Source organism: Orycteropus afer, unplaced genomic scaffold (genome assembly GCF_000298275.1).
Source record: "Orycteropus afer afer isolate SDZICR_OR568_19922 unplaced genomic scaffold, OryAfe1.0 scaffold00046, whole genome shotgun sequence".
NCBI lineage: Eukaryota > Metazoa > Chordata > Mammalia > Tubulidentata > Orycteropodidae > Orycteropus > Orycteropus afer.
This window is the reverse complement of record NW_006921633.1, coordinates 1148946-1168048: the sequence shown is the minus strand read 5'-3', so window position 1 is coordinate 1168048 and position 19103 is coordinate 1148946. Positions and strand designations below refer to the sequence as shown.

The 19103-nt window shown below is 43.0% G+C and overlaps 1 protein-coding gene across 1 annotated transcript in view; it reads right to left on the bottom strand.

Moving 5' to 3' along the window:
* The window catches only part of EML6 (EMAP like 6), a 486366-nt gene that overhangs the window by 20229 nt on the left and 447034 nt on the right, over nt 1-19103 (bottom strand). Inside the window, exon 28 of the mRNA XM_007937992.2 lies at nt 2805-2883. Within this exon, the coding sequence (XP_007936183.1) occupies nt 2805-2883 (79 nt within the window). The remainder of the gene's footprint in view (nt 1-2804; nt 2884-19103) is intronic.

The window sequence follows — 19103 nt, the reverse complement described above, 5'->3', positions numbered from 1 at the left end:
CATTTTGCTTCTTGACTAACAAACAAACAAAAAAAAAACCAAACTCACTGCTGTGGAGTGACCCCTCCTTGGGTTTCCGAGGTGGTGTCTCTACAGGAGAAGATTGCCCAATCTTCCTCCCGAGACTCGAGTGGCTGGTGGTGCCTTAGGCACCATGCCACCAGAGCTAAGGATAAACTGCAGCCCTTTCTCTGGTCCCCTGAGATGTGATGGGTGACAGTATAAAGAATAGAATTATAGTGAGTTTTCTAAATAAGCTAGGTCTACTTCCTGCTTTCTCTGGGAGCCAAAGTCTTCTGACTTGCTGCTCCACAAAAGTTACTCAGAAGCACTATGTCTACGCCTTGGCAAGCGCTCTGTGGGTGAGCTGAATGGTGGGGCAGAGATTTCCTGTGATAAACTCCCATAAATGCAACTGAGACTGGCAGAGCAGAAACGGAAATGCCATGCACATTCTGTTGTTTGGTGCTTGCCCACAAAGTTTCTACACATTTGCTTTTTTTTTTTTTTTAAAGAAAAAAACCACAACAACTCCACATTGTTCTGGGTTTACAGTCTTTCTTGTCCTGTCTTGTCTTCCATGACAAAGAGCAGTGGCTGGTTCATTCAGCTCTTCTTTCAGTTCCACACATTCACCGAGCACCTGCTCTGGTCAGGTGCTGTGCTGGTTGGTGGGATACAAGGTTAAGAAGTTGTGGGTCTTTCTTCTCTACTTTCTCTGATTCTGCCGTTTTCCTCTCTCCAAAGCACATCAATGGCAAAATCTGATTAATTCGACTAAAATACCATGACACTTCCTTACTCAAAGGCTTTCACTGTCTATGGGATAAAGCCCAAATTCTTTAACCCACTGCCATTCTGTCAATTCTGACTTATAGCGACCCCCATAGGGTTTCCAAGGCTGTCAATTTTCATGGAAGCAAGCAGATTACCTCATCTTTCTCTTGCAAGCAGCTTGTGGTTTAAACTGCTGACCTTTTGATTAGCAGCCCAATGCCTTAGCCACAGTGACACCAGAGCTCCTTAAGTTGGTGCATTTAACCGCTATCCATACCTCTGACTTTATGTCCTGTATCCCTTGGTCAAGCTGACTTGCCTATTTAGCCCACTTACTAGGAGCTTTCCTACCTTTATGTTTTTGCTTTAAAAAATCATTCATGTGGAAAGTCCTTTTCCATTCACCTTATAGTGTCTGCCCACCCTTCAGTGTTCCTTCTGGAGAGCAGCTCCCTCCCAAGTAGGTTTTCCTGAAACAAGGTGTGTCATATGTGACTGTGACCCCTGTGCTGGTAGATATCTGACCCCAACTGGGCCAGCGAGACTGTCTCCCTGATAATTCTGGAATTGGGACATCATAGGCTCAGGTGTTTAGTTAACTGAGGAGATGTAAACTCAGGTGCTGGGAGGCACCCCTAGTCTACTGCATGCAGGCAGATTCTTTCAAGATGATTTTAGAGAAAGAGAAGATGCAGCAGACACATATGAGGCCCTGTTGGGCAGAAGGGAGGAGCCATCTGGGTATAGCTCCTGGATCTTGTCTTTCTTGAAGCTTGGCCACATTTCCTGACCTGTGCTATGCTCCCAGATAAATCTTTCCAATAAATCATTTTTTTCCAATAAAAAGCTTGAAGATGGGTTTTCTGGTCTTAGTGAATTTATAGTCTAGTGAAGGAGACAGATGGGTAAGAAATAATGGCAGTAGAGTGTGTGCCAAGGTTTGTGGGGATGAGGGTGTAGGGGGTGGGACGGAGCATCAGGGAAGAAGCCTGTACAGAGGAGGGCTGGGGAGAACAAGCATGTGGGAGTGGGAGAGGGGCTACTCCTAAGCAGAACAAATAAACACATAGGGGCTTAAAAGTCCAAGGCAGCCCCAGAGAACATTAAGGAGACAGTTTGAGGTTCAAGATTTGAGTGGTGGTGGAGAACAAAAAGTGATGAACTTGGAAGGTGGCTCTGGGTAAGATTTTGAAGCCATGAACTTGAATCCCATTGGCAAAGTGGGGATCTCTTGGATCTTAAAGCCAGGGTGAGATGAAATGAGATTCATTATGTAAAGCACTTACTCTGGGGGCAGCAGGGCATGTCAGAGATGGAGCATCTGGAGGCAGGAGAGCGATTAGGAGGCTACTCTGAGAAAACAGCAGAGCTGCATCTAAAATCTTAACAACCATTCAAACGCCTCTCTACTTATTGGCTTGGTGAGTTTGGGCATGGGACCTAATAAGCCAGTTAACTTTCCTGAGCCACAGTGTCCTCGTCTGTCAAAAGGGAATACTAATTCTACCTACCTCATGTGTTGTTGTGAGGATTGTATGAAATACTTCATAGGTGACATGTAGCACAGCACATGGCACATGAGAAGTGCTCAAGGAACACCAGAAACAGTGAATCAACATCATCACTTTCTTTCTCTCTGTTCATGTGTGTGTGTGTGTGTGTGTGTGTGTGTGTGTTTCTGTTTCTCTCTTCCCTCTTTCTTGTCCATGTAACAGATGCATAAGTCCTGAGTGGTACTGGGTATAGGGAAGAGGGACCAGATTTGATCCTACATTCAGAGTAGTATTGATAGGACCCAGTGGCAGGGCTGGAGGGAAGGAACATGACTCACTGGATGTGATTTTGGTCACTGAGGTGAGGACACATGCTACATAGAGGGGAGTGGGGACAAGAGAGAGCCAATGGATCTGTTTGGGCTCACTTGAAGGTATGTGTGGGACACACAGATGCTGATGTCCACTAGGCAGGTCCTAGAACATCTTAATCTGATATATCAGATTAAAAGAAAAATACTTTAACTTCCTTACCTCAACCAGTTTCTTTTTTTTGGTGATATTGTTCTTTTGGAGTTTCTCAGGCTGCGGAGCTGCTCGGCTGACAGGTGGTCTGGAACAGAGAGTGACCAGAAGAAGCACATTATTGAACAAAAGCAAAAGCATTGTTTACCCAGGGGTCAGCTAAGGCCAATACCAGGCTCTTCCACCTCCCCCGCTTCAAGAGGCCCTGAACCTGGGTTTGCTCAGTCCTGCCCCTGCCCACAGGAAAAGTCACTCTTGACATGAATGGTCCCGTGAGGCCCGGCTTGGGCACACAGACACCGAGGCCCCAGAGTCAGGATCAGTCATGGCCACCCTCCTTTACCTGCTTTATCCAGGGATTCCACAGAGGAGCTTCTTTTAAAACTGAAGAGGGACTAAGGATGAGAAGGAAGAAGCTACAACTTCCTGAATTCACTGGCCCTTTTTCGGGCAGGGATGGGCTGAAGTTGTTCAGAATTACATGGCCATCCATCATGTAGTGGTACGAAGTGAGACTCATGAGCCAGGCTTTGGATGGGCCCTGGCAGCCATGTGTGAAGTGCCCAGGTCCTCACTTCACAAAAAGGCAAATAAGAAGGGAATAAAAGAGAGAAAGAACTCCTGCTTCTCACTTTGTCACTTTGTCATATCCCTCAGCTTATGCTGTGTGTTAAGCTGTTACTGTCATAACAAAGGTTGCTTTTCCCTTTCCATTTTGAAATTTGCCCTCTGTCCTCCCAATTTAATTTAGACTCGTGATGATGGAGTAAGCCCTGATGGGCTCCTATCTGGCTAGGCCTATTCTCGGTAATGACGGGTTCTCTTGGGTCAAACTTCTCTAAGACTAGGAGCCCGAGTGCCGGGTGGAGAGAAACCCGTACCAGCTACCTCTACATGTTTCCAACCCAGGATTGATTGTTTTGGGGATATTCAAAGAGAAAGGATTACCTTGATCCCCTTGTAAGCAGCAAACAAAGCCAAGGGAGAAACTTAGTACAGTTTAGAGCGGCATTAGCAACCACCTCACTCATGCACAAGCATTTTCCAAGTGGACAGACATTCTTGTGTGGCACAAACCATGCTTCCCGAGCATGCCAGCAAAGAACTAAAACAGAAATGAAAGAGTGCACCAGTCTACAAATTCAGAAAGCTCATACCCTGGCATCTCTGGGCAAACTCTGCACTAAAGCGCCTACAGAATAGGGAGAAAAAAGGAAGCCTTGTCAATGCTTCCTGCACACTCTCCATGGAGTTATGAACGTGCCCAGGGACTCTGCTCATTCTAGAGTGTGCTGGGGAGAAAGCTGTTGCCAGAAAAACAGTAACATCCTCCTGGATGTCTGGGGAACTATGCACAATGGATGCTTTGTTTCCAAATCAAGTTCAGTCACAATTTAGTTTAATGACTCTCAGTATTTCTTGGTAGGTCAGCTTGACTGCTGGTACGCCTCACATTTTTTGTGCTGGAGAAGACAAGGTACCTTTATTTTCTCAGAAACTCTTCAATCAAAACAGGTTATGTAACCATAAGTGATAATTGGACCAAATGGTACTGTAGTCACCAGGAAGAATGGGTAGAGAGCACATCTCTGCAAAAAACGACACCCCCGGCTGACGTCATTGCCACCAAATGGAGCAGAGTCGGGAGCCGGGGGCAGGTCGGTTCTCACAATGAGACACTTCCTTCACATTAATTATCGTTTCCCAGGACATCTGCTCTTTCTTCTGTTTTAGTGGGACTTTCAAATGAAATCCATGGGCTTCTTCTTGCACCTAAGAATGTTTAAGTGTGTAACAAAAGCAAGCCGGGGTCTGTGATGAGAGCAGGGGAACACTGAAACTATGGGAGGTTCATAAGGCATCATTTGAGATTAAGCACAGGGCTCCATTTCAGGGTGCACACAGGTTGTATAATATGTAAGATATTATACAGTGTATGTAGAGTATGCATACAAGCACAAACACTGTGTACTTATATATACACGAGACTGTATATATATACACATATAGACAGTCCAATGCTTTTATTCACCTTGATTTTCAGTTAAAAAACTGAAAAGTAAAACATCTCAGAATGCTTCTTTCTTATTTCGCAAGCATATGCTTTACAGCTGTATTACTTCAAAACTGAAGATGAGAGGGGCAAAGGGAGGAAACCTGCATTGTGGCAAATTCAGCGGATTGTCAGTACTGCTTTGCACACAGCTGTGTATTCTGCATGAACATTTAGTACTGCATGTTCACTGAACACCTGTGCTTTTTCAGAGTGATGTGAATACTTACTTGACAATTCCCTGCCTCCAAAGGAAAGCAAGTTAAAACATAATACAAGTATTAAAGGCTTCTTTCCAGGCAGCTATAAACAGTGTTTGTAACATCAGATGTGGGAGGAGCTGCCAAAAATGTCAAACACAGCCAAATACTGGAGGTTTAGCATTTTTCAGTGGATCTAAATCCTTCTGGATTCAGATTCCACTGGAAATGTCTCTGAAAAGCTTTGCTGAAGTGGGAAAGAGTAGAAGGTGTGAGACATTCATTCCCTTTTTTGTGGCTGGTTGTTCCTGGTTGGAACAGGATGGGAGAATGAGGAAGGTAGTGAGTGCCTTTGGGAATTGGCAGGAAGTCCTGAAAGGTGAAGAGCTTGGGGTTAGGGGTTAGGGGGAGAAGGTAAGAGGCAAAGACACAGAGGGTCTGCCTGGGGGGCAAGTTGGCCTTTGAAATGACTCAGGCAAACAAAGGAAAAAGGTAGTTTCCATTGGGCAAGAAATTTAAGGTGGGAGTCTGGCAAGAGAACAAACAAATTGGACAATCAGGAGACAGAATGGTAGATAGGCTTGAAATCCAGACACAGTAGGTGAGAAGCTCTGCTAAGGAAGAGAGAGTGGAGAAAGAAACCCAAGGAGGAGCCTATGGACTCAAGCACGTGACTTGGTTATTGAATAATGAGGCAGCCCTGTTGTGCCCAGTGTTGGAGCTGCAGGCCGCTGAAGCTCTACCCCATGCCCGTGGGTAGTCACTACCTGATAACCCCGTTCCCCTGCCTAAACAGCTGGCACATTCTGTGGTCAGGCCAGGATCACAGGAAGGGCAATCCCGGAAAAAATCCCACTGTCCAGCAGCTGAGCTGCTGACAAGAAAGCCTAGACTCATTTGAAGATGTGTGGGGTGTTTCCCTGACATAGGCTCTCCTCCTTCAGAGGCTCCTATGAGTGGCCACTGCATGGACGTTTGCCCTTCTGTGTCCCTTCTCAAGGTGCTGGGCTGGCAGAGTTGAGGGTGGAGCAGAGCACTGGGTAGGAGCGTAGGAGATGGTTCGGAGCCTGGGCTCCCTAGCAAAGCTTCTGGAATGACTGAGAATGTTATAAAAGTCAGTCATAACCCAAGATAGGAGCAACATGAGAGTCAACTGGGGAGAAAGGCTTGGAAAATCTGAAAGAAAATGTCCTTCCAAGCAGTTTTTATAAAGAGCAGTATGGGTGTCGGGAAACTCATCTCCATTTAGCCAAGAAATGAAAGTTTGACATTGTTGTTAGTATTTCTAGTCAGACAATGTTTAAAGTACCCTTGGAGGAAATACAGCTTTTTTCAGATTCTAAAATTTGCCAGAAACTGCTCCAAAAATTCTCAAAATATCTTGTGAAACCCAACTACCCTTGATTCTCATTTTAGGTGGGAACAAGTCCACAATCTGAATACCATTTTAGAATTGTCCTCCAACAAGATCAATCACCCCATCGAAGGGTTCAGGAGTTCTGTGAACCACCTGACACTGATGCAAAATTGGATATGCACATGCTCCCCTCCCCCTCCATCAGGGAAAGGAGCCATGACTTTAATCAGATTTTCAAAAATGTCTGGGATTCTCACCCCAGCACTGATGGCAAGGTTCAATGAGACAGAAAATAACAAATGCTGCTGAGGATGTAGGATGTGGAGAGATTGGGACTCTCATACACTGCTTGTGTGACTGTGAAGTGACACAACCACTGTGGAAGGCAATATGGTGAGCCCTTAGAAAGTTGGAATTGGAGATACCATTTGATCCAGCAAATCCCATTACTAGGTATATAGCCTACAGAGGTGAGAGCCAGGATAGGAACAGATACATGCATGCTCATGTTTATCAGAGCACTATTTACAATAGCAAAAAGATGGAAACAACCTACATGCCTATCAGTAGAAGAGTGGATGACCAAACTATGGTACATACACATACTGGAATGCTATGCAGCACTAAAGAATAATGTAGAGTCTACAAAACACTGCATAATATGGATATTATTCTGAGTGAAATAAGTCAATCACAGAAGGACAAATACAGTATTAGTTCATTGTTGTGGAGGGTTAAGGAAAGGTTTATATATGGAAGGAAACTTTCTTTGTTGGTTGCTATGGGTGGGAGTGGAGTGGAGGGAATACTGCAAAAAAAATGCATTGACCCATGTCACTTTAGTTTTGTGTATTTCACTGTACATACATTATATTTCAATAGTTCAATAAAATGCATTATAAAATGTCTGGGATTAGAAAAAAGAGAAAGATAGTAAAAACTATTGCTCTACGTTAAGTCCAGGTTTAAGAAAAGTCTGCAAAGCCATGGGACACTCTGCCATCAAAACAAAAAGAAGTGGATTCTGTTAAATATATTATGGTGTCTTTCAGAACCATCTGCAGAGCTGTTCAGTGGCAAAGTGAAGTTGGGGGAAGTGAGTTAGGCAGGAGAACAATAAGACGTCATAAGTGAAGCCTGTTATCTTGAAAATGCTCTTGAATATATCATAGCTCTGGTAGCATAGTGCCTAAGGCACTTGACTGCTAACCCTAACCAGAAGGCTGGCAGTTCAAACCCACCAGCCACTCCATGGAAGGAAGGTTGGGCAATCTACTTCCGCAGTGATACCGCCTCAGAATCCCAAGGAGGGGTCCCTATGAGTAGGGGCCGACTCGACAGCATATAACAACAACAATTATTTTTTAAATGGGGATATAGTCCCACCATTGGCCATTTTAGGTTAATATAAAATTATTTGGGTGAGAGATTGAGGCATGAAAGATGGAGTGGGGGAAACTAAGAGTGAAGGTGGGAAAACTATTAAAGCGGCCATGGAAATAATCCAAAGGAAGATGATGAAGATGAAGATCTGGACTTAAGTAGTGATTGTGGAGATGGAAACAAGTGAATATTTGAAGAAAGTAGACTTCATAGGACTTTGTAATTGATTGCTCAAGGGGATGAAGGAGGAAGACAGAGCCAAGTTGACTACTGGTTTTCTGCCTTGGTCATATGGATAGAACACGGTACCACTGACTGAGACAGGAGGAGTTTTATGGAGGAAGATGATGAATTCAGTTTTGGCACATTGAGATTTGGACGTCTGTGGTATGGCTATATTAGTTGGGAGTTCAGCTGAGAGGGTGGAGTCAGAGGAATAATTGTGGGAATCATCAGCCAATGGATGGGATAGGAGATTGATCAGAAAGAGGCATCGGATGAGAAAAGAGGAAGGACAAAGGTGAAATCCTGAGACCAACAGAATGTGAGAGGCTGTAGGAGGAAGCAGAGGTGGGACACTGAGAAAGAATAGTTGGAGAGATAGGAAAAGGACCAGAAGAGACTATTTCAAAAAGCTAATGAGAGAACTACACTGTCCAGTATGATGGCCACTGGTCCCATGTGACTATTGAACATTTGCATTGTAGCTGGCCCAAATTTGGGTGTGCTATAATTGTAAAATGCATACTGGATTGTGAAGACAGTAAAAATAATTTTTAAAAAAGAATGTAAAATAATTCAATAATTTTTATATTGATTACATGTTAAAATGATAGTATCATTGGGTGTGTTGGGTTAAATAAAATGTATTATTAAAATTAATTTCACTGTCGATTTTAACTTTTTCAATGTTAAAAAAAAAAAAAAAACACCAAACTCACTGCCAACCAGTTGATTCCGACTCATAGTAACCCCCATTGGGTTTCTGAGGCAATAAACTTCACAGATGTAGATTGCCCAGTCTTCCCTTCCACAGAGTGGCTGGTGTGGCTACTAGAAAATTAAAAATTACATATGTGGCTCTCATTCTATTTCCATTAGACATTGCTACTCTAGAAGAAACAAATTCTTCCTTTTTTAAGACAAAGAGGGAGAAGAGTCAATTGGATCTTGGAATTAGAAAGTCACCATATCAGCAGAATGGTGGGAGAGAAAACAGATGGAATGGGCTAAAGAGTGAAAGAGAGGTGCCACTCGATGGCAGCTAACAACAATGTATGTAAAGACCACCTTACACAGTGCCTCACACAAAGGAGGATTCCCCTCTTTGAGAAATGAGAAATTTATGCATAAATAGAAGCAAATATATAAGATTGGGCAATCTATTTCCATAGAGATACTGTCTCAGAAACCCATGGAGGGGTCACTATGAGTTGAATTGACTCAACAGCAGTGAGTTGTTTCTTTGGCTTTATGAAACACAAAGAAGGAAGGAGACAATCTGTGAAGTCTGGATGAGAAGGGAAGGAGGGAGGGAGGCTAAGGGTAGGAATTCATGTGTGTGTGTGTGTGTGTGTGTGTGTGAGATCAAAGGATTTGTTTTTACCTGAGGAGAGGTGCATAGAGATGAGAAGACTGGAATGTGATTCTTGACTAAGACACAGATCCAGCTTTAGTCATGAGCCTGTAGACCTAGGACTGAGAAGAGGCAATGACAGAGTAGGGATGGATAGGAGGCTGGGGTCCAAGCACCAGGTAAGGGGCCAGTTTCGAATAGGAGGAGAGACTTGGATGGGAAGTAAGACAGAAAAGAAAGAAAGCAGTGCCAGGATGAAGTTCATGCCAGGTGGCTTCTATTTTCTCAATGAAGGAGGGTAGGAAAGTCATCTGCTAAGAATGGAGGGGGTTAAAGTTTGGGCAGAAGGTTGAGGAGGGGGCAAAAGACTGGCTGGCTGCTCAGAGAGTGGCAAATGGGGGTACCGATCAAAGACAAGAATAGGATGGCAGAGTACTGAAGAGGGCTTAAATGCAGTTGGCAACACAGACTCTCAGGTGGTGGCAATCTGCACCAACATGTAATTTTCCCCAATGAAAATAGTGGAGAGGTGGGTTGTAGGAGAAACGTAGGGGTGAAGCGCCAAGGGGATTGTGAGAGCAGAGTTACAGCAGGCAGAAAAATGAGGAGGGGGCTGATGAACCAGGAGAAAATGGAAGTGCTTAGGCACTGGATGTCTTAGTGGTGATGAAGAGCAGGTGTTCTGGGAGTGAGACATCAAAAGGTCATGCAACTGAGGGAGAGAGTTCAGGTGATAACATAGTCCAGGCCAGGGCAGGATCTGGGGGTGGAACTCCTCTGAGACAGGAAGTTGATAAATGACAGGAACAGGGAGATGTAGATGGTGGCAAAGGATGATGTGAATTTCCAAGGAGTCATAGGGCTGCATAAAGAGCAGGTTAATATTTTTCAACAATGCCACAGAGCACCCTAGTCTTCCAAACTTAACAGCTCTTTTCAAGGGGCATGAATCATGCACCCTGACAACCACTTCTGCAAACACCTCCTTGATTGCCACCACATGACACACAACAGGGCCAAGAGGGAAGGGTAGACAGTCCTGGTAGTATCATCACCATGGAATATCTGAGAGACATTCAGAGACTGGATTAAAGTAATCAGAACCAATTTAGCCACAGTCATTATAACAGTGATACACACTTCCTTTTGATAGAAAGTGCTTACCTATTTGTGATTCATTCCTTTACCTCCATGAGTGAGTAGGTTTGAGTCAACTAATTTTACTGTAGGAGTGTGATTTCCTAGGCATATCAATTTTTTTTTTTTTTTTTTTTAACAAAGTCAATAGTTTTATAGCACTTTACCTCTGGATTTCTAACTCCTGGCACACTCTGTGATTAAAAAAAGCTAACAAACTGCTCTATACTGTACAGCAGGTTCAAGTCTTAAAATTATCACTCATAAAGAAGCCATTGTTTTGCTTCAAACAATGCAGAAAATGAAGAGATTTGAATAAGGACAATTGTTTATGAAGGTAGCATTAAATCCTGCTGTTGTTATGTGCCATTGAGTCGTCTCTGACTCATAGCAACCCCTCTTTGGGTTTCTAAGGCAGTACCTCTATGGAAGTAGATTGCCCAACCTTCCTTCTGAGGAGTTGCTTGTGGGTTTGAACCTCCAACCTTCTGGTCAGCAGTTAAGTGCCTTAGGCACTGCAGTACCAGAGCTCTGTTTTGAAATCAACTAACTATTCAGCTAACTATTCAGTAGCAGAGGCGTTACTAGCTAGATAATAGGCCTTTGAAATGATTAATTTCAGCGTTTCAAAGTTTAATAGATAATGTAACTCCAGTTTCTCCATCTTCTTAAAGAACAGGATTCTTGCTACGTTCTACCTGCTTGGAGCAGCTCTGTTGCAGAACTCTTGCGGATTTAAGGGGAGGAGCACAAAAGGAGCATTTAGCTCAGAGGGAAACACACTGGAGTGTGTGTGTCTCAGGGAATCCGCTTCTCTTGGCTACTTGCCAAATCAAACCTAACTCACTGCCATCAAGTCCATTCCAACTCATAAGTGACCCCCATTGAGTTTCTAAGGCTGTAAATCTATGGAAGCAGATCACCTCATTTCTTCCACAGGGTGGTCCAAGCCATTGACCTTTTGGTTAAACCAAATACCTCAACCACTACACCACCAAGCTCCTTTGTTGTTGTTGTTATGTGCCGTCGAGTCGGCCCCGACTCATAGCGACCCCTCCTTGGGTTTCCAAGGCAGTATCACTACGGAAGTAGGATTGCCCAACCTTCCTTCCGAGGAGTGGCTGGTGGGTTTGAACCACCAGCCTTCTGGTTAGCAGGCAAGTGTCTTAGCCACTATGCTACCAGAGCTCCTTACACGAGTGCAATTATTCTCTGATTTTGAAATTGAAGCTTAGTTTATATGTAACATATATACAACTGTACGAACTCTTGGGTTCTTTAAGATCACCCCAATATCATAAATGGGATGGAAGTGTAGAATTAGAGGTTCTTCCCCATTTATTGGACCAACCTCTAAGATAGGATCTGGCAGTTTTGACAGATCTCACTGTGGGAAATTCAGCAGTATTTGAATAGCAGGATTGTCAGTTCTCAGCGACTTGTACAATACAAGCTCACAAAGCAGCTATTGATCACTGATGATAATGAGCCTGGACTGTGGTGCAGAGGAAACTGCCAGGAGAGGCGGGCTGCTCACTTGCTGTTGGTGTCACCATGGAGGTAAGCACTGCCCTCCTCCTCATTCTTTTCAAGCCTTAGGCAAGCTCAAAATGTGGACTTATTGATTAAATACAGCATTTTAAATAATTGGGGACAGGATCTCCCTGCAGATTTCTGTCTCTAATGGTAGCACAGGAAGTTGGGGGTGGGGGTGGTGGACAGGGATTACTTATATATGGTGGTGTGTTTCAGTTCAGGAAAATATATCTAATTCTTCCCCATTTTTTCCATTTTTATCACTGGTGAAGGAGCTCTGGTAGCATAGTGCCTAAGGCACTTGACTGATAACAGAAGGCTGGTGGTTCAAACCCACCAGCCACTCCTTGGAAGGAAGGTTGGGCAATCTACTTCTGTAGTGGTACCACCTCGAAACCCAAGGAGGGGTCGCTATGAGTCGGGGTGACGCCATGGGACATAACAACAACACAACAACATCACTGGTGAGCATGTTCTTTGTTTCATTATCTGTTGACAAGGAACCTTTGCATTTCAAATAGGTGTGATGGGTATAACAACACAGAATTTTCTTCTCAGTGCCTTTTGCCTTGGGTTATCTAAATAAATTAAAACTAAATAAACATTTCAATTCCTAATAGGCAGATGGTATGAAGATGAAGAACCACTTAACTAGGAGCAGTCACATGGCCAGTGGGCATCTTTGGATTCTACAAGGGCCGCAACATTTCCCACAATGACAAGACCACTCATTGGTATTAACAAAATGAAGGTAAGAGTGAGACAAACTTCTCCTTTGGTCACTCACAAAAAAATGGACTTGCAGACCATTTTGAGAACAGATAAATTTCCTTGAATATTACAAGAAGCAGGTTAAGTAAATCCACCCATTCATTTACTCATTCAACAAGTATTTCTTTAATGAGTACTATCAGCTTACACAAAAGTAAGTTCACAGTGCCTTGCACTGTGACAGACATGATGGTAACCATGACAGACACCGTGCCAACTTTCCTTTGGGGAAGTGAGAATTTTACAGATAAAGTTTACAATCCAGTGGAACTTTAAATATCTTGATGCCATAGATTCATATATTAAGGAACCAAGGATTAAAAATGGTTACTAATTCAGAACAAAAACAAACAAAAAGTCCCACAACACTTCTTTACAAACTCTTGGTGTATAGCTTTCTTTATAGATCTTCCTTTTTGCGTAAGTTCATAAATCTATGCAAAATCATCCTGAAAGGTTATGAGATATTAGAAGAAGATGTATCTCCACTAATTTATCTTCTTACTCATTCAGCCATGAACACTGCTGAAAGAAAAATGTTGGAAAACCCTAGTGCTAGAGTAGAAGTCTGAGGCCATTTGGTGCTAGAACCTACCAATTCACACAAGAGGGCACCACCATTTATGAAAGACTTAAAGTCTGCTTCTAATCTTGGTTTGGTTAAAGCTAAAATTATCCCTTGCTTTTGTAAGGAACTTATGGCACTGATTGAGAGTGAGTATGTACCAAAGGACTAAAATATTAATGTAAGTGTATTCACAGATACTTTCTTTATATTCCTCTGCTAATAATCCTGGTACTACCACCTCAGTGTCTCCTCACACTGGGTATCTGAGATGGAATGAAAAATGAAGTTGCCATTGTGGGGAAGGCAACTCATAGAGCAGAAACTGTTCCTTCTCCCTGCCTTCCCAAGGAAGATCAGGAGAAGAATCCCACTTGGGACCTATCCCCCTTCATAGAAGTCTGGGGTGCCCAAACCACCCTCCCCTCACTACACTAGGGTCTGAAGTCTCTTGTCTGAAAGCTGTGAGCTCCTGCTGCTGCTGGGGAGTAGAGAAAGGGTCAGGCGAAAGCTGGGAGAGCCTGGAGAGGAGCCTTACACTGAGAGGGGGAAGGGGAAGACGAGGATCTAGACGTGCCTGCAGGTCCACAGCTAGTGAGCATTAAATGTTGATGAGATGCTAACAGCTGGGGATAAACTAAATGTGGGTGAGTTTTGCAAGGGGCTGCTGGTGCATGGAAACCAGTCTCTGTCTATGAGGACTGGTGGAGCCAACACTCATCCATCTGCATGAAAGGCAACTGACAGCAGACAGGACTGACCCCTGATATTCTTTCTATGATGGTTAATCTTACCTGTAAACTTGTCTAAGCTGTGATGCCCAGTTGTTTGGCCAAACACTAGTCTAGATGCTGTTATGAAGTAGTTACATGATTAAATCAGTTGGCCTTAAGTAAAGCATATTACCCTGTAATCTAATAATTTTGGGGGGCCTCATAGTGCCTAAGGCATTTGACTGCTAACCAGAAGTCTGGGGGTTCAAACCCACCAGCCACTCCTTGGAAGGAAGGTTGGGCAATCTACTTCCGTAATGATACTGCCTCGGAAACCCAAGGAGGGGTCACTGTGAATCGGGTCTGACTCGATGGCACGTAACAACAATAACAACAACAACAACAACAACAATCAGTTGAAGGTTTTAAGAGCAAAAAGGGAGTTTTCCTAAGGTATGTTCTGCCTCCAGACTATAAACATTTTGCCAGAAATCCCACACTCTTCACTCTTCCCATCACCTAACCTGTGATTCTGTGACACAAGCCTACAGGAATCTTCAGCCTGTTGCTGGACTTACAGATTTTGTGGTTGCTAGCCCCCCAGTTGTTGTTGTTATGTACCGTCGAGTCGGCCCCGTTCTACAATCGATGCCAATGGAAGCAGCAGTCAGGACATTAGACGATGTGTAGCATTGGGAAAGTCAACTGCGAAGGAACTGTATCAAGTGCTGAGGAGCAAGGATATCTCCTTGAGGACTAAGGTGCACCTGACACAAGCCATGATATTTCCAATAGCCTCGTATGCATGTGAGAGCTGGACAATGAATAAGGAAGACCGAAGAAGAGTTGATGCTTTTGAGTTGTGGTGCTGGTGAAGAATGCTGAAAGTACCGTGGACTGCTAAAAGAACTAACAGATCTGTCCTGGAGGAAGTGCAGCCGGAATGCTCCTTGGAAGCAAGAATGGCCAGACTTCATCTCACCTATTTTGGTCATGTTGTAAGAAGGGACCATTCCCTGGAGAAGGATGTCATGCTTGGTAGGGTAGAGGATCGACGAAAGAGGGGGAGGCCTTCAACGAGATGGATTGACATGGTGGCTGCAATGATGGGCTCAAGTATAGCGGGGATTGTGGGGCTGGCGCGGGATCGGGCAGTGTTTCGTTCTGCTGTGCATGGGGTTGCTATGAGTCGGAAACAACTCGACGGCACTTAACAACAACAACAGCCCCCCAGTTGTGTAAACCAGTTTCTTAAATCGTTCTCTCTTTCTATGTATCTGGTGGTGTAGTGCCTAAGGCATTTGAATGCTAACCAGAAGGCTGGTGGTTCAAACCCACTAGCCACTCCTTGGAAGGAAGGTTGGGCCATCTACTTCTGTAGTGATATTATCTCGGAAACCCAAGGAGGGGTCACCATGAGTTGGATTGGACTAGACAGCAGTGAGTTTTGTTAGTTCTATGTGTGTGTGTGTGTGTACATGTGTAGATATTTATGTATGTATATGTGTGTATATATATGTATGTATGTATATCTATGTAGATAGATAGATATATACAGTGAAACCTGAGAGAGCCAGAACTTGATGGACTGTCTTGTTTTTCCAGGTCTTGTAAGGTTTCTACCTTTGAGAGGGAGCAGTCACTACTTTTCTATCACTCTGTATTTAGTGGAAAATATTTGAGTTTTCCTACTATGACAGGTTTCCACCTTACATGGGTTCTGGCTTTTGCAGATATCTTATATCTGTACCTGTATCTACACCTATATGTACACCTGTATCTATATATCTTATTGATTCTGTTTCTCTAGAAGACCCTGACTGAGACACCTTCTAAAACTTATTGACATATACTCTCTGCCAGACAAAGGGAACAATTAACCACTGAGATGCAGCCTGGGAGGAAGGGGTTTGTTCAAAATGGCCTAAAGGCAGAAACCACAAGGAGGCCATATCCTGAGGGCTAGAATGATGGCCAGGGGTGCCAATTCTAAGAGGCAGAAATTTCCAGGTCAAGCTACTGATTTAAAGACAACATCTCAACAAGATCTCAGACTTTGATATCTAAGCCATGGAGATCAGTGTCTGGAAATGAATCCATGGAGATCAGTGGTTAGACATGTTCAGAAGTTGATTTACTTATTCAACAAATAATAATTTCCTGTGTGCTGAACACTGTTGTCAATTCTAGGAATAAAGAAATATATTAAATATATATTAAATGGAAATTTTACTTTCAAAGAGTTTACATCCTAGTAGGGTAGGAGAATTTATGACAGAGTCCAAGTCTGGCAAACAACAAGGGTCTGTGATTACTCATCTCTTAAGGCAGTCTTCAGACCTCCAACCAACAAGAGTTGAATAATTAAGTGAAGCCGCTAGAAATATTATCCCATAATTCCAATTTCAGATTTGACAAGAGAGAACAAGGACAAACAAGGATCTTAAACATCAAGGCACGGACATCCCCCTGTGCTGGAGAGAACCTCAGACAGCTTGAAGCTTGGGCTTGCTGAAGTATGCTCCTGGTGGAGCCAAATTTACTAATTCAGTGTCCCTAATCCCATGGTAAACATGTTGGTGGGTGTTAAAATTGGTTTATAGTAGTTTTGTATACCTCTTGGACTGGTAGTCACATGGTCAGACCCTCCTGAATATTTGGATGTATGTGGTGGAGGGAGTTAGAAGATAGACAGGTACAAACTACAACATAAGGAAATGGTAGGGGGAAGTCTTTGAACCTGGAAAATATCCTCATAAGCATAGGTCTCATTGTGGGATTATGAGAGACTTGGAAGTCATAACACTGTCTGAGGAAATGCTGTTATTTCCGGCCTTATGTAACTATCTCTTCAGCTCTCTCTATCCTCTAAAATGAAGTTTTTAACTTTTATATTGTCACATTTTCATTATTCATATCACTGTCCTATTGTTATGCCAAGCAGACTGGTGTCACAGGTGGGATTAATGCAAAGGATCCTCTCAAGCCCTTGCCAGAATGCAGCCAGTAGCTTTTCAGGCAAACAATGGACACATACTGAGGTTTTATATGTGAGAGGAAATCTTCTCATATATATTAATTCTTAGCCAATTCTTAGGGATCCCCCCTCAGTGTAAAATAAATGTTGTTGTTGTTAGGTGCCATCAAGTCATTTCTGACTCATACCAACCTAATGCACAACAGAATGAAACACTGCCCAGTTCTGTGTCAGCCTCATGATCCCTGCTATACCAGAGCCCACCATTGCAGCCACTGTGTCAATCCGTCTTGCTGAGAGCCTTCCCCTTTTTCATTGAGCCTCTACTTTACCAAGCATGATATCCTTCGCCAGAGAATGGTCCCTTCTCACAACATGACTAAAGTAGGTGAGATGCACTTTGCCCATTCTTGCTTCCAAGGAGCATTCTGGTTGCACTTCTTCCAGGACAGATTTGTTAGTTCTTTTAGCAGTCCAGTATTCTTTGCCAACACCACAACTCAAAAGCATCAACTTTTCTTCTGTCTTCTTTATTCATTGTCCAGCTCTCACATGCCTCATAAGGTGAATGAAAATATCATGGCTGGGTTAGGCACACCTCAGTCTTCAAGGAGACGTCTTTGCTCTTCAGCACTTGAAAGAGGTCTTTTGCAGCAGATTTGCCCAATGCACTACATCGTCTGATGTCTTGACTGCTGCTTCCATTGGTGTTGACTGTAGAACCAAGTAATATGAAGTCTTTGACAACTTCAATCTTTTCTCCATTTATTATGATGCTACTTAATAATGATGCTACCAGTGGTCCACTGGTGAGGATTTTTGTTTTCTTTATATTGAGGTGTAATTCATACTGCAGACTGTAGTCCTCAATCTTCATCAGTAAGTGCTTCAAGTCATCCTCACTTTCAGCAAGCAAAATTGTGTTGTCAGCCTATCACAGGTTGTAATGAGTCTTCCTCCAATCCTGATGCCATGTTCTTCTTCATATAGTCCAGCATCTTGGATTATTTGCTCAGCATACAGATTGAATAAATATGGTGAAAGGATACAACCCCGACACACTCCCTTCCTGATTTTAAAACATGCAGTATCCCTTTGTTCTGTTTGAATGACAGCCTCCTGGACTATGTACAGGTTTCTCATGAGTACAATTAAATTGGGACTGTATCATAATTTGATATTGGTAAAAAATTATAATATACAACATACAAAAATTTGGGTATTAGAATTTAATTGCAAGATTTTAATATCATTTTTTTTTCTATGAAAATAAAAACCTCTGGAGATGGGCTAAAGATGTTTAATTATAATTTTTTAAAAAATATTTAGGACTATCAAGATATGATGTGAATATAAAATTGCAATTTAAAAGATGCAATCCTAAATGTACTAATGTCTTTCATGAGTGGATTCTTGTGGCACTCCAGACAGGGTTGTGAAAATTATGAACCATCAAAATTACTCCACTTAAACTGGAAAAACTTTCAAATTTCCCTAATGCTTTTCAACATCGATTTGGTTGCATTTACTAGCATCCTTAATTGATTTTTAAAAAGTTTTACAGATACAATCAATACTGGGAGATATATATATATATATTCAAAGACATTTACATATAAAAATAATTACTGTTCAACTTTAAAATGGTCTGAGGTTCCCATTCACTATAATGACGTCAGTTTCCATTGAGGAGGGGACAATTAAAGAAGAATGATCTGGATATTTCCTGTGTGCCCCTCCATATCTCATCAAAAATATCCAGATCATTTTCCTTTAATTTTTTTTTACGTCCACCCTCCTCCATCCTGCTCTATGCTCTGGGAGGCTGACCTCCATGGACTGTCTTGTCCTTTGGCTTCTGACTGGCTAAAGGGAGGCACCAGCAGATCAGAGAGTGTGAGGAGGGTATGTTGTTGTTGTTGTTGTTATGTGCCATCGAGTCGCCCTGACTCATAGCGACCCCTCCTTGGGTTTCCGAGGCAGTATCACTACGGAAGTAGGATTGCCCAACCTTCCTTCCGAGGAGTGGCTGGTGGGTTT